The sequence below is a fragment of the Ailuropoda melanoleuca genome, chromosome 7 (assembly GCF_002007445.2).
Source record: "Ailuropoda melanoleuca isolate Jingjing chromosome 7, ASM200744v2, whole genome shotgun sequence".
In the NCBI taxonomy this organism is placed as follows: Eukaryota; Metazoa; Chordata; class Mammalia; order Carnivora; family Ursidae; genus Ailuropoda; species Ailuropoda melanoleuca.
The window spans coordinates 46,879,286-46,892,289 of NC_048224.1; the positions used below are offsets into that span (position 1 = coordinate 46,879,286).

General features: G+C 48.2%; 1 protein-coding gene across 10 annotated transcripts in view; it reads right to left on the reverse strand.

The window, feature by feature from the left end:
* The window catches only part of CDK5RAP2 (CDK5 regulatory subunit associated protein 2), a 164,003-nt gene that overhangs the window by 106,814 nt on the left and 44,185 nt on the right, over positions 1-13,004 (reverse strand). For all 10 annotated transcript variants that reach the window (XM_034664403.1, XM_034664402.1, XM_034664406.1 and 7 more), the window contains 4 exons: positions 10,419-10,581; positions 9,288-9,341; positions 8,348-8,467; positions 5,944-6,036 (listed from right to left, as the gene is read on the reverse strand). In XM_034664403.1, the coding sequence (XP_034520294.1) occupies positions 5,944-6,036; positions 8,348-8,467; positions 9,288-9,341; positions 10,419-10,581 (430 nt within the window). The remainder of the gene's footprint in view (positions 1-5,943; positions 6,037-8,347; positions 8,468-9,287; positions 9,342-10,418; positions 10,582-13,004) is intronic.

The following is a 13,004-nucleotide window of genomic DNA, read 5'->3' on the forward strand; positions in this document are numbered from 1 at the left end:
TGAAACATATATTACTTATAATCAGGGGGAAAAAACTTTTTTTTTAATCTGTTCTTTGGATTAGACAAAGGCTCATGATTAAAAATTCTAAAACAAGGGACACATGAGCTGTCAAGGCCACAACTCAGAAGGGGTGAAGGGACTAGCTCCAGCTTCTTGGCCGTTCCAGGCATTCCAACTCTACCACCAATGCTAGTTGAGTCCTAGTTGTCAGGAGAGGTAGGCTACAGCCACAGTTAATCTGGGAGAGGTGAGGCCCAACCATCCCAGGTTTCCCCACTGCTATTTAAAACCTAGCAACAGGGACTGGGGAGAACCCCATTCACATTTCAAAGTGGATTTTATAGAAGCTTCTGTTTTACTTTCCTTTAAAATAAAAAAATTTATTTATTTATTTGAGAGAAAGAGAGCGTACATGAGCAGAGGAAGGGGCAGAGGGAGAGCTAGAAGCAGGCTTCTCACTAAGCAGGGAGCCAGAGGACATGGGATCATGACCTGAGCTGAAGGCAGACGCTTAACCGACTGAGCCACCCGGGCGCCCCTAAAATCAAAATTTTTAAACAGAATGGGAAACCAAGGTCACGAGGCCTAAAAAAAAGTATCCAGGGCAATGCTTATTTAAATAAACTCAACAAACAAAAGATAAACAATGATAGGAAAAATGCTCATCTGAGCCATTTTCATGTTACCTTTTATTTTATTTATTTATTTATTTTTATTTATTTGACAGAGATAGAGACAGCCAGCGAGAGAGGGGACACAAGCAGGGGGAGTGGGAGAGGAAGAAGCAGGCTCATAGCGGAGGAGCCTGATGTGGGGCTCGATCCCATAACGCCGGGATCACGCCCTGAGCCGAAGGCAGACGCTTAACCTCTGTGCCACCCAGGCGCCCCCATGTTACCTTTTATTAAGCACTGATTACACAGGAGGAGTTAACCAGGTGCTTTTGCACACATTATATCTCCACTTCTCACAGCACCCTACAAAGTACACATTACCGTCCCCATCTAAGCAACTGAGGCTCAGAGCTGTTCAGTGATGAGCCTGTCATCAGACCGTAAGTGATGAAGTCTGGGACTCTCTCCACAGCACCACACTGCCGCGCCCATTCCAGGGACCATTCCAATTAACACCAATAAACTAGCGAGAATTAAAACAAGACTGAATTCAAGGAGGGGAAGGCTGCACACAGGAACACCAATGAGGAGCTTGTTAAACACAGGCCGGCCATGGTGACGATTATAATAATAGTTATCATAAAGTGATGAACGTTCTGTGGGTTACCATGCAAATAACGATGACAGAGCCTCTTTTAAAAAGTTCAAATGCATACTCACCCCATAAAGATACTTTCCATGTTCAGTTTTCCTTAAATGGCCCTCTGAGACACTTCGGAAAGTTTCGTACCTTTTCCTGCATGACACCCTGCCTTCTGAATTCCGTGTCATCAGAGGGGGGCTTACAAATGGGCAGCAAACATTTGGCACAATTAGATCTAGTCAGAAACTCAAGTCCAAACATCGTATGAGCCAAATCACTGTTGCCCACAGTGCAGAAACGTGATGAGTCTAATAGAGAGAGAGTCACAGAGCCCAGGGTTCCAAGTCCAGCTCTAGCTACGTGACTTGGGAGGAGTTAACTTTTCTGCAGCTCAACTTCCTCGTCTGTGAAATCTCTATTTCACGGGGTTGTCGTGAACATGAAAGGTGAAACTGAAAGTCCTGTGTCCGGGGGTGCGGGTCCCCTAAACCTAGCTCCTATGGTCCGGGGCGTGCACGATCTTCCATTCCCAATCAAGAGACACTGCGGAGAGTTTCCTCAAACTGAAAGCTATTTGCTCAACACCATTAACAGAGAATGTGAAAAACTGACCAAAGTAACTACTATATTTTTATGCCGGAAGATGATACTACCCAACTTAAGGATGAGTTGACAACGTTTACTGAGTTACTATCTGTGCCCAGGTATCCTGTCTCGCGTAATCCTTGTAAGAATTATGTGACCTAAGTGTGATTATCCGGATTTTACGCTGGGTAAGCAGGCTGGGAGAGCTCAAATATCTTGCCCACGGCTACAGCAGTAGTGAAGAGCAGAGTCAAGATTCAAAAACATGTCCCATCCATGTTCTCCCCAGTAAAAATAATACAGTACATACATACAGTGGACTACATGCGGCTGTTTAAAAAGCATAGGGATAAACACACACACACACACACACACACACACACACACACACGAGTGCATGTCAACTGTTGAAATCTGAGTAAGAACCTGGATTGCACCAATACTGATGTCCTGGTTGTGATATTGTTACTAAAGTTAGGGAAGATGTCGCCTTTGGGAGAACTAGATAAAATATACAGAAATCTACTGCATGTGAATCTACAATTATTTCAAAATGAAAATTAAATTAAATTTTATTTTTTTAAGGTTTTTATTTATTTATTTGACAGAGAGACAGAGACAGCCAGCGCGAGAGGAAACACAAGCAGGGGGGGTGGGAGAGGAAGAAGCAGGCTCCCAGGGGAGCAGGGAGCCCAATGCGGGGCTCGATCCCAGAACGCTGGGATCACGCCCTGAGCCAAAGGCAGCCACTTAACAATTAAGCCACCCAGGCACCCCCAAAATGAAAATTTAAAAAAAGAAGTGGGTAGATCTATATATATTGTCATGATAAGAATATTAGATGAAAAAAAGATCATAGAATAGGTATTATGATCCCATCTACTTTTTCAAAGGTTATATGTACGTGTAAACGCACATCGAAAGAGTCAAGGTGTTAACAGTGAACCACTTTAGATATGAGTTTATTGGTGACATCTATCAACCTCTTTCCACTGTTCTAAGTATTTTATAAATTCCTACAATGTACAATTTTACTTTTATACCTGAGCAGAGAGGGGAGGAGAAACAATGCACAGGTTTGCCCACTTGAGAAGTTCGAGTTACCGTCACTTCGTTTTTACAAAAGACCTACGACAGCACCTGTTTTCGCTAACCAAAAGAAATCAGAAGAGGATTTGCACTTTTATGAAAAAAAGGCACCCAGTTACACTCATGGATACAGAGAGCAATTCGGTGGTTGCCAGAGGAGAGGGGGGGTGGAGAGATGGGCAAAACAGAAGAATGGGATTAATAAAAGGTTCAAACTTCCAGTTATAAAATAGGTCACAAGGATGTAATATACAGCACAGAGAATACAGTTAATAACACTGTAACAACTACACGTGGTGACAGGTGATAGCTAGATTTATTGTGATCACTTCGTACTACGTATAAACGTTCAATCACTATGTTTTACACCTGAAACTAATATCATATTGTATGTCAACTACACTTCAATAAGGAAAAAATGTTTACGCGAAAAGGGCATTCCGCGTTTGTTCTGCAGTGAGCCATTACAGAGACAGAGGCACCCAGAGCAGAGAGGGTGACCCCACCGAGCTCCTTCCCTGGGAACCATACCGAGCCTCTCAACCACCACAGCTCCGAGCAGCGGTGTCCTGCGAGCATCTGTGCTTTATCTTGATTTATTTTGTGTAATCTCTTAGCAAGATGATGTGTCCTAAGTGTCAGAAAAGCCTAAAAAAGAGAGGTTGTTTTTTGGGTCTGAGAATGCTCAAACATTTTCCCATGCAAATTAATGGGAATTGCCTCTTTGCTTTATGCCATTTCGGCTGATGAAGATTTCACACGAAAGCTCTACTTTTGGGTAGCGGGGGAAACCTGTATTTCCAATTGGCAAATACATACTTTTTAACGGGTGTGGAGGTAGCACCAGGCACCCCACACTGAAACCTTCACAGAGGCACACCTGTGACTAGAACTCACACCTCTGCACTGTGGCAACCGCTCCAAGAATGGGAGTATCACGGCTGTCGTCTCGATGTCAGGCTTAACCCAACCCTGTGAACTTTGGCTATTCTACCCAAGGCACGATTAGTTCGAATCCCATGACATCCCCAAAAGGTCCCACTATGCGAAAGAAAATACATTTTCAAGGGCCCATGCAACATTCAAACTACATAGACCTTGCAATGAAACAGCCAAAATAAGCACACTGCATGCATTTACTCGCATACTCACACTCACGCACACAATCAGAACAGTGGCAAGAATACAGATTTTGGAGTCAGACTTGAGTTCAAGTCCCAACAACCTGCCAAACCATAAATATGCTACCTCTGTGGGTAAGGATTAAAGGAGCACTCTCGGAACAGCCAAGCAGGCATGCAGAGCCTAAGGACTTCCAAAAGTTCAAAACCTCTGTAAGACAAGAAACCCAGCCAACACTGCGACAAGGCCTCCAAAATCATTCTGAAAGTCTTTCAACTAGGACTGACGGTTAGGAAATTAATAAATGTTATGTGATAAATATGGGTAACATTTAAATGTATAAGACTAGTTTCTTGGGCACCTGGGTGGTTCAGTCGGTTAAGCGTCTGCCTTTGGCTCAGGTTACCATCCAGGGTCCTGGGATCAAGTCCCATGTCGGGCTCCTTGCTCAGCAGGGAACCTGCTTCTCCCTCTACCTGCACCTCCCCCTGCTTGTGCAAGCACACACTCTCTCTCTGACAAATAAATAAATAAAATCTTAAAAAAAAGACTAGTGTCTTTCCTTCAAGGCCCAACATGACAAGCAAAATAGCAACGATTATAGGGATGTCCGACTGGTCTCTATGCTTGTCAACTGCCAACAGATTCTTTTTCTCAAGCAGTAGGAAATATCAATGGTTTTCCTAAGAATTCAGCTTTTAAAACTTGTTATTTTCAAAGCAAGGGGAGAAAAAAACACTTCAGTGTAATCCCAGCTCCACTTCATCAACCAAATGGTGGGGGAGACGAATCTGAGATTCCAAAGGCAGAGACTTGCCTATGCTTTTAGTGCACCATGATTTAAACCAAATTACTTCAATTATTCTTACTGTGAACCAGAGCTCAGCAAAAGATAAGACGTGGGACATGAATCTTAGGAATCAAGCAGTCTTAAATTAGATTTAACTTCTAACTTCTACTTTATAACCAAAAATACCATGGGGGAGAGGTGGCAGGCAGAGCTTTAAGCAGTATGCGGCTTACTCAGACAATGGAACCTTATTGGCTCATTATTAGTAATATGGATACACTGTATAGAGAAACTAGAAACATGGCAAGAAAATATTAAAATAATTAAAAACACGAAACTAAAATTAACCAAAAAGGTGGAACATCAAGGAGGTGACCAGCATGAGTCCTTGGAGTACAAGGCTGGGGGGAAAAAAGGAGAGAAAGCAGATCAAATCATCAAGGTGTGGAAGTGACACGTGGCAGGGAGCAACTGGACTAAAGAAACCAGGTGGCGGGGGGCGGGGGGGAGGCAGGTAAAAGCACAAGCCTGGGTGTGAGACCGGCTCTCGGACAAATCCTGACTCTCTCACTTACCACTTTGTGACCCTATTCAAGTCACTTCACTCTCTGAACTTGGATATTAACAGCGCCTCCTTCGTGATCTGCTGTAGAGATCCCCCGAGCTAATCCAGAGAGAGCACTGAGCACAGGTCTTGGCCCACAGTATGTGTTCAACAAACATCAGCTGTTACCATCAGTAGTTACTACATCTAAATCCTGGCCCTGCCCCTTGCGAGCTGTGTGACAGTGAATAAGCTACCCACCCTCGCTGAGCTTCAAAAACCCCACCAATACAGGGGGGATGATAACACCCTTCCCCACGGGGTTGTGGAGATGACAGGAGACAATACACATCTTGCACAGTCTCCTAACCGTGGGGGTCACTGCCACCACTGCCATTATCGTAGTGAGGAGGGGGCTAGAGAAGCCCCTAGAGCTGGAAGAGAACATCTTTCAATGAGACTGGAACTCCATTACTACAGGCCACGCAGAGTTTTCCCGGGATCCTCTCCGCTGCCAGATCTTACTGTCCCCAGGAGTCAAGTGCGCGCTTACCTGGAATTTGTGTGTCTGTGCTTCCGGGGGGCCCTCTGTGACTTTCGCAAAGGCAGCACTGAGCTCTTCAATCTCAGAGGTAAGGGCTTCCACCTGCGTCAAAGTAAGAACAGCAGCCAGGTATGCAACGGGACTCTCCTCCCTGCGCACAGGTCAAGGGTTCTTCCTGCGGCTTGGCGCCGTCTTCTGATCAAGGCCTTTGTGGTCAGGGAAGGCGTGAAGTCAGAGAAGGGGGACTCCTACTCTGGCCGTTCACTAGCTGGGCAACTTCCAGCAAGGTCCTTCATCTCTTTGAGCCTCAATTCCCGCAACCAGAAGACGAGGAGACCACTTCTCACCCAACTCCAGCATCGGCAGGGCTAAGTGAAGGGAGGGGCACTGGTGCTAGAATCACACCCGGCACGACGAAGCGTTACGTTACTGCTGCCCACAGAAGGGGGCCTGGCCACTCCCAGAACCTCTCATGTCTGCTGACCTTCTCCTGTACCGCAGTCAGCAATGACGCCTGTGGCCACACCCTGGACTTGGCCAGCACCCACAACGGCCCCTCCACTGGTGCCACTCTACACGGAAGTCTCCAGCCTCAGCTGCGCCCTGAACTCCCCCGTTACACGATGGTAGATATTATAACTGCTACTATCACGAGCCAAGTCTCTGCCAGACCTGACACTGGTGGTTATGCAAACTCTACCCTCTCTAGCTTCGGCAGCACCACCGTCTCCTGGTTCGCTTCGTCCATATGCAATCATTCCTGTCTCCTTCGTGCATTCCTCTCCCCTGTGGTCCCACGCGCGGCCTTGTTCTTTCCCTTCCACACACTCCCGAGCAGGCAGACCCGCTCCTGGAATTGTAACTCACGCCTGAGCTCTCTGCAGGCTTGGGGCTGACATACCCATCTCCCCTCGGACATCCCACCACGGTGGTCCACGAGCCCCTCACAGTCCACCCTTCGCAAACAGACTCATCCCCTCCACCACCGCACCCACCTTGCCCTCATTGTCCATGTTCTATGCTGTCAACTGAGTCGGTGGCACCACCACATCCCAGACACTCCAGCCAGACCCCGGGAGCCGTCCTCCACTGCTCCTTCTCGCAGCCCTACATCCCCTCAGCAAATTCCCCAAATTTACTTCTAGTTTTTAACTATTTCTGAGTAAGCCTCGCCCCTCCATTCCTGCTTAGCAAAGACCACTGCTCTAACTCAATCTTTCTTAGCTCTCGCCTCTGCTACTGGTCTCCCTACCCCTAGTCTCTCCCTCCTACAAGCGCTCCCCAGACACAGAGACCTCACTGAAATGCAAATGTGATCATACCCTTCCCGCTGAAGAGCCTCAGGTGGCATGCCACCCAAACAGCCGAAAACGACTCATTCCACCCCCACTGGCTGGCCCCATGCAACCCCACCTGCTTCTTCTCTAGCCTCTCTTAGGTTCTGCTCTCGATGCCCGGACAACCTCAAAATGCTTTTGGTTCCACAAACCCCTATCAGGCTCTTTCCTAACTTAAGGGATTAACCCGTGCTCTCCCCTCTGCCTCCCCTCCCAACCAACCCCTGCTCATCCTTCAAGATTCAGCTCAGACACCTTCTCCTCCGAGGACCGCTCGCCACGTACATACCCTAATCTGGATAGGGTCCCCTACCTTCCACTTGCACAGCCCTGTGCACGTCCCTCAATCATCATGCCTTCACTCTGTCTTTCTTCCTCACAGGACTTGTGAGCAGGGCTGGGTTTTCTTCTCTGTATCTGTGCCTCGCTCAGTTACTGAGAAAACAACAGACTGCTATGCTAACAATAATAAAATAGCATGGAACCGTGGGCCACAACCTTGGATCCCAAAGGCAACAGCCCAAGTAGCTAGCTGGCTCAAAGGCACAGCCCTGCCTCCCAGAAGTCCCTCATCTCAATCTTGTCTTTAGAAGATGGGGCATTATCCGATATGGCAGCCACTGGCCACCTGTGGCTGCAGGGCACTTGAAATTTGGATCATCTGAAATGAGATGTGCTGTAAGCACACTTGCACTTCAGACATGACACTAACACGAAGAAGATGCTAAACGCCTCATCACCACTACTGCTTTATTGATTACGTGCTGAAATGGTGACACTGGGGATATATATTATTAAAGTTCGTTTCGCTTGTTTCTTCTTACTTCTTTTAAAGTAGCAACTAGAAAATTCAAACACTCACATGTAACTTACATAGTATTTTTCCTGGATAGCACTAGATCGGACATTCCAAAGGCACTTCTAATGGACTAACGGGCCCTTTTCCCATCCCCTCTACTCACCCCAGCTTTCTTATAAATTTTTTGCCTAAAGCTAAATATTCAGGGTAGGACAGGCCAGCCACAGAAGCTAATAAAGAAAAATCTCACTGCGGGCATATGAGACTCACCACATACCTCTTTTTCCTTTGACTTTAATGCCATGGTTAGGCCCTGAATGGCTTTATCCCTCTTTAAACTATTTTTCTTTTCCGTAGCAATTTCTCTTTCCTTCTCTCTCAGGTCCTCCTGAAGTGCCTAAATTAGATTAGAAAAAGATTCACTAAGTTGATGCGTTCCAACCAAAATGCACTGTAAATATATCTGTAAGAGCACACTCAAATGCAGTTATTCTATCTTATTCCTGTCACCGTGTGATTAATGTTTCCAAGTAGAACTGAATGCGGCGGCGGCAGCTCCCAGCTACGGCACTAACGCTCACGGCAACGGGGCTGGGTGAGAAGAAGGGGATCAGATCAGTTAAGACGGTGACAGCTACTCCTGTGGGAAGGACTCCAATGCCTTCTGGAATTTGAATACAGTCACATCAGAGTCTTTGAAACCCTACCAGGTTATTTGGGGGAAATAACAGATCATTAATTTCATTCCTTAATGCTACAAAAGCTAGCAGAGAACTTGGTTTGACGGAGACTGAACATACACATTTATAGTCTGCGTTCATTTCTGAAGATAATCATGCTGCCTCCCTCCCAGGCTATTGTGAGGATCAAATGAGATAATGGACGGAAAGCACTTTCCCAGCTGGCAGGCGCCATACAAATGCCGGCTGCCGGGACTGGGGGACCCGGAGCAGTGGCAGGTCTGCGTCCCTGCGAGGGCTCCTCCAAGCTACCTGATCTTGGGAAAGGGCCCTCACCTCTCCGAGCCTCACAAGCCTCATCCGTGCAATGGGAATGTCTGCCTCACAGAACTACTGCCAATACTGAGACACCTTCTCTGAAGTCCTGGCATTCCCTACGTGACAGCTATTGTCACGCCGAACTCTCTCCTGCTCTCAGGAAAAAGCAAGAGGCAAGGATAAATCTTCAGTACATTATTTCAAATTGCATCAACATACCTGGATCCTCTCTTCAAAGCGCTGTCTCTCCTTCTGGCTCTCCATTTGTGCAGCCTGAGAAAAGGCATTAATTGGCACCTGGAAGGGACTCACAATCCAACAGCTGCCCCAGAACAATTAGAAGGAGCATCTCATTTCCTGACTTTTCCCCACTGCTGTGGAAGTCACAGAAATAAGTGTCCACTCCTCTCTGTCTCACCTGATGTCCCACCCAAGTGAAGAGAAATGTAAAGACACACAAGCCACGTGGGTTGATCGCCAGCCCCACAGAGAACCACGGAGCCACTGGCTGATGAAAAGGGCCAACAGAAGGACAGGGCCCACGGGGTTCAAGGGAGGAGCAGGAGACGCGGGCTGATTACAGCCGTAAACTAACCAGTGAGGCTGCAGAAATCACTGCCGTGATAGCAACAAAGAAGACTCTGCTCCACAAAAAAATCAAGACCTTCCCTGAGCATCTAGAACATCCCACATTGCGAATGTAGCCCATGCAGCAGCCACCCCTGGCCCAACAAAAACTGGGCGGGCTCAGCTAGGCCCACCTGCACTTCCAGGCCCTGGCCACCCTCCTGCAGCTGCCGTGGAGGCTGCCACCTCGTGTGGGGGAGGGAGGACCCCTGGGAGGCTCTGGGTCCGGTCCTAGCAACCCACCTCTTGGAGCCTAGGAAAATACAACTATTCCTCTGGGCCCGCTTCTAAATTCCATGAGGGGACCGTGATCTGGACCCTCGCAGAGTGGCCAGGAGGATTAAATGCCGGGCCCCACACAACTTAGTTCCCTCCCCCCACGGCCTCTAACCACAAAGGTAAAACAGGTACTAAGTTTTATCCCAAGAAAACCCAAAGGACAAAAATAACGTCCCCAGGCAACAACAAATCCACACACAGTAAAACAGAGGCAAGCAGGTATGGACTGTTTTTTTAACCGACTCTGTATAAACCCGAGGCTGGAAGGGGAAAAACATGCCAGGGCCCCTGACAAAGGAGGTTCCTGCTAATTCCTCAGCTGCCGGGGAGCTAATATTTGGAGGCAGTCTGTGTGTGACTCGTGGGGACCGAGTGTGCGTCCCATCTGCCACAGAGGAGTCCGGGGTGCTAATTAAAGTCCCCTTCCACACCCCGCCGGCTCACCTCCGCTCCTCTCTCCTGTTCTCCCCTCGGAGCAGCAGAGAGTCCTCGGAGCTCCCCAGATGACACACTCTCATCAGGACCTGCCGTCTGAGATTTCTCCTCTTTAAGGCACTGAATTAAAGCTTCTTTGCTCTTCAAAGACAGCTTCAACTCCTCAATCAGTCTAAAAGCGAACAAAATTTAAATATTAATTCTAAGCTGTTCTCTTAGCTCAGTGGAGCAGGAGGAGGCAGGAAACGGGGCCAGACATCTTCAAAGTAGACGTGCCCAATGACTGAACAGAAATGGAATCGCACCGTGCAGGTCAGCGAGTAAGGGCCGGAATTCACGTGACATCAACTGTCCCCTCACCTCCAGCCTGGCCCCGGGGGATCCAGCCTCCGAGCTGCCAGACCACAGTCTGATCAAGCCACCCCCGTGCTCAGACTTTCAACAGCCCCCACCACTGACGGCAGCCGACTACTAATTTTTTTGGCCAAGAATCCTCTCTGCAAAAGAAATTGGGTGCTGAAGCCTGAACGAACACGACCAATAAAGCGGAACCATCCCGGTGAGCGGGCAAAAACAGAAAACCTCTCTCGCTGGCTTCTCAGGGCAACGTTTAAAATACACCAACTTTCAAGATAAAGGCCAAACTCGTGAGCAAGGCAGGTAAGGCCCCAGCTTTCGGGCCTAGAAGATCAGAGGCCCGGCTAGCAGCTTCAGTTTCCTCTCTCGCAGGAGGCCGCTGCCCGCTCCCTCACCACCCAGGAGCCTCACGTCCAGCTCTCTCCACAAGCCAGGCCATCTTGTGCCTCCAGACCTTCGCTCACACTCATCCCTCCACCTAGCATGCTCTTCACGACTCCATCCCTGCCGCCTGCTAATACACGCCCATCACCCTGCCCGTGACTTCGGCGTTACCTCCCCTCCAGGAAACGGTGCCAACCACACCCTGAGGGCCCCCCTCGGGTAAAGCTGAACACCTTCTGGGGCCACCAAATTATGCTCCCTGACCACGGCCAAGTTATTTAACCTCTATCCATCTGCATTTCCTTAATCCTCAGTTATAAGATGGGGATAACTTGCTCACAGGGATTAGAGATAAAATATTTAAAACGCCCCTACACACCTCCAGGCATATAGCACAACTCAACAAATGACAGTTGCTATAATTATTACTTTTTTTTAACATTCACCAATTAGCATTTTGTCAGAGAACCCTCCAAAGAGCCCTTCTGCAGCTAAGCCTCGAAAGCAACCTGAATGGTAGCAAGAGCAAAGGCCTGCGAGTCAGAGAGCTTCCCTGGCTCCCAGGGTAAAGGTCAAGAGTCAGCAGAAAGTAGTTAAAAGCAGCCGGCAATGCACTGGTGCTATGGTCCAAATGTCTATGGCCCCCCAGAATTCAGATATTGCAATCCTAACCCCGTTAGATGACGCGATTAGGAGGTGGGGCTTTGGAAGGAAAGTAGGTCACGTGCGTGGAACACATGAACGCGACCAGTGCCTGACAAATAAGGCTCCAGAAAGAAGCATCACCCCTTCCACCATGCAGGGATGCAGTGAGAAGTCTGCAGGCTGGAAGAGGGCTCTCACCTGACCATGCAGCCACCCTGGTCTTCTAGCCTCCAGATCTGTAAAAAATAAATTTCTACTGTTTGTGAGCTACCCAATCTGTGGTATTTTGTTACAGCGTCGCAAACGGGCTAAGACAATTAGGCACAGAGGATACCGGGCAGCACCAGTGCAATGCCCCCAAATCTTGGACAGAGGAGTAAGACTGCCCTCTAGGGGTTCTACTCGGAAATCATCACGTAATCGATTGAAGAGGTAAAAGTCACTAACTGTATACTTGAAATGGATGTGCTGTATTGCAGGTAACTTATATTTTGATAAAACTGATTTCTGTTAGTTACCTTAAAGCAAGTTCCAGTAGGGATGGGAATGAGAGAGGCAGGCCTGTGGGGACTGTGGTCAAACTGGAGCACAGGGCCATCCACAGGAGTGGCCTGCATCCAGCAAGACCATGGCCCAGGCTTGCCACACCTTCCAGGTTTTCAAAGGAAGCTGGAAAGCCAAACTTTTACATGAAACTAGATTTTCTTTAAATATTAGCAACTAATTCAAATTTTTTAAATGACTTTATTTATTTGCGGGGGGGAGGAATGAGAGGGCATAAGCAGGAGGAAGGGCAGATGGGGAGGGAGAAGCAGACTCCCCGCTGAGCAGGGAGCCCCACGCAGGGCTCGATCCCAGGACCCCGGGACCATGACCTGAGCCAAAGGCAGACGCTTCACCGACTGAGCCGCTCAGGCGCCCCTAATTCAAACTTTTAAAAGAGCTGTGTAGGCCAAATAAAACATATCTATTGGCAACATGTGACCTGCGGGGCTCTTCAATGTTAGCTGCCTTAAGGATAGAGACTAGCTCTAAGGTCAGATCGCAGGAGACCAAGCAGCTAAAGCACACACCTTTCCGAAGGCTGGAGGGAGCCCGGAGAGACATCAGCAGCGCCCATCCGAGTCAGGGCCCTGCCCTACAACAGGCCAATCCGTACAGCACACCGGATCTATCTCACCAGGGCAAGCCCGCACACCCCCGTTCTAA